This window comes from Pongo pygmaeus, chromosome 5 (assembly GCF_028885625.2).
Source record: "Pongo pygmaeus isolate AG05252 chromosome 5, NHGRI_mPonPyg2-v2.0_pri, whole genome shotgun sequence".
NCBI classification, from domain to species: domain Eukaryota; kingdom Metazoa; phylum Chordata; class Mammalia; order Primates; family Hominidae; genus Pongo; species Pongo pygmaeus.
In genome coordinates this window covers 29,034,885-29,036,636 of record NC_072378.2, presented here as the reverse complement: position 1 = coordinate 29,036,636, position 1,752 = coordinate 29,034,885, and the positions used below count along the sequence as shown (strand labels likewise).

Below are 1,752 nucleotides of genomic sequence, written 5' to 3'. Positions count from 1 at the left end.
ATGGAAAAACATCGCTATAGATGTTTTATCTTGATTTTACATAGCTGTTTTTTTCCACAAGTGAATGGTATTTAGGCTGACTTGTTTTATTCATACCTGTTACCAGGAACTCCACGACCTTGTTAGAGTACATGCTCAGCAAGTGCTAACAGAGTGAGTGAATAAAAGAATCGTTGATAAATAAATAGAAGGATGAATCATTGTGAGGGGAGACTCTGTTATATTGTTAATATGACACGTACACAGGCTCATTCCCACCCCATTAGTCTCTTCACTGCCCCTCTTACATCTTTGTTTCTGAGGGTGTTGATTAGAGGGTTAAGACTAGGTGTGACAACAGTATAAAAGAGAGCAATGAACTTGCCTTGATCTTGAGAATTTCCTGATGGTGGCTGGAGATATATGCACATGGCTGGAATGAAAAAGAGAGATACAGCCATAAGATGAGCTCCACATGTTCCAAACACTTTCTGAAGCCCAGTGGTTGATTGCATCCTCAGTACAGCCCGGACGATGGCACCATAAGAAGTGAGAATGAGGATGAGAGGTGTGAGAATGAGGATGAGAGGTATGAGAACAAATATGGAGCTTGTGATCATGAGGGTCAGCTCATTGGCATGGGTATAAACACATGATAATTGCAGAAGTGCTGGAACTTCACAGAAAAAGTGATCTACTTGGCGGTGTCCACACAGGGGTATCCAGAAGTTGAAGGAGGAATGAAGTGCTGAGTTGGTAAAACCACTTACCCAAGAAGCCACAGCCAGCAGGTGGCAGAAACAAGGTCTACACGCAGCTGCATAACGGTCATAGGACATCACCACCAGTAGGACACACTCTGTGGTTCCCAGTGCGAGAACAAAGTAAAGTTGAATCATGCAACCAGCATAAGAGATGGTCTTTTCCGGGCCCCAGAGATTCACCAGCAACTGAGGGATAGAGCTGGTGGTGTAGCAGAGATCCAGAAATGAGAGGTTTGAAAGGAAGAAGTACATGGGAGTGTGGAGATGGGAGTCCAGGTATGACAGGATGATGATGAACAGGTTTCCTATCAGTGTTATCAAGTAGAAGATCAAGACAACCACAAAGAGAACTACTTCCAGATGAGGCCAATTAGAAAATCCAACTAAAATAAAGTACCCCTCAGAGCTAGCATTGACTTTTCCATCATCATTCATTTCCTATTACCTGAGAGAAAAAAAAGAAAGTCAGGTAAACTCAAAAAAAGAGTAAACAAATGATCCAAAAATATCAGCACACCTGAATAAAAAATAAAAGCCAGTTTGAAGGGCTTTCCATCATTTAATTGTAGGACAAATTAACCATTAGTAGTAATGAATTTAACAAAAGAAGAATTATAAAGCTCATACTGATATAAAAAGTAAAAGAATAAATAAATGAATGGTGAAGATAAAGCTATTCCTTACAGTAGATCCCTAATTAACAAATATAGAAGGGGTGATGGTGTTAAGAAAAACATAAATGATTGCAAAAACTAGTGGATAAAAATTTGATGGGGAACAGAATATGTACAAATATCTAAAATAGTCTAAAATATCTCCTCACAACTTTCTTATTAATTTCAAACTGAAAAACAGTAAAGCTTATAGTAGAAAAACCTGTCAGACACCACCATAACCAAGTGATTTTATTGATCTTAAGATCACCTGTATTTGCACAAACCAACATCACAAGCCTGCTGTGATGATGCTCTGAACAGGACATGCTGTCACTTCAGTGATATTTGTGTTA

At 39.0% G+C, this 1,752-nt stretch overlaps 1 protein-coding gene across 1 annotated transcript; it reads right to left on the bottom strand.

Moving 5' to 3' along the window:
• Window positions 1-248: 248 nt before the first annotated feature.
• Window positions 249-1,178, bottom strand: LOC129038756 (olfactory receptor 2J3). Its single transcript, XM_063665947.1, has one exon. It carries the CDS (start codon window positions 1,176-1,178, stop codon window positions 249-251), a length of 930 nt encoding a protein of 309 aa, XP_063522017.1.
• Between the last annotated feature and the right edge of the window lie 574 nt (window positions 1,179-1,752).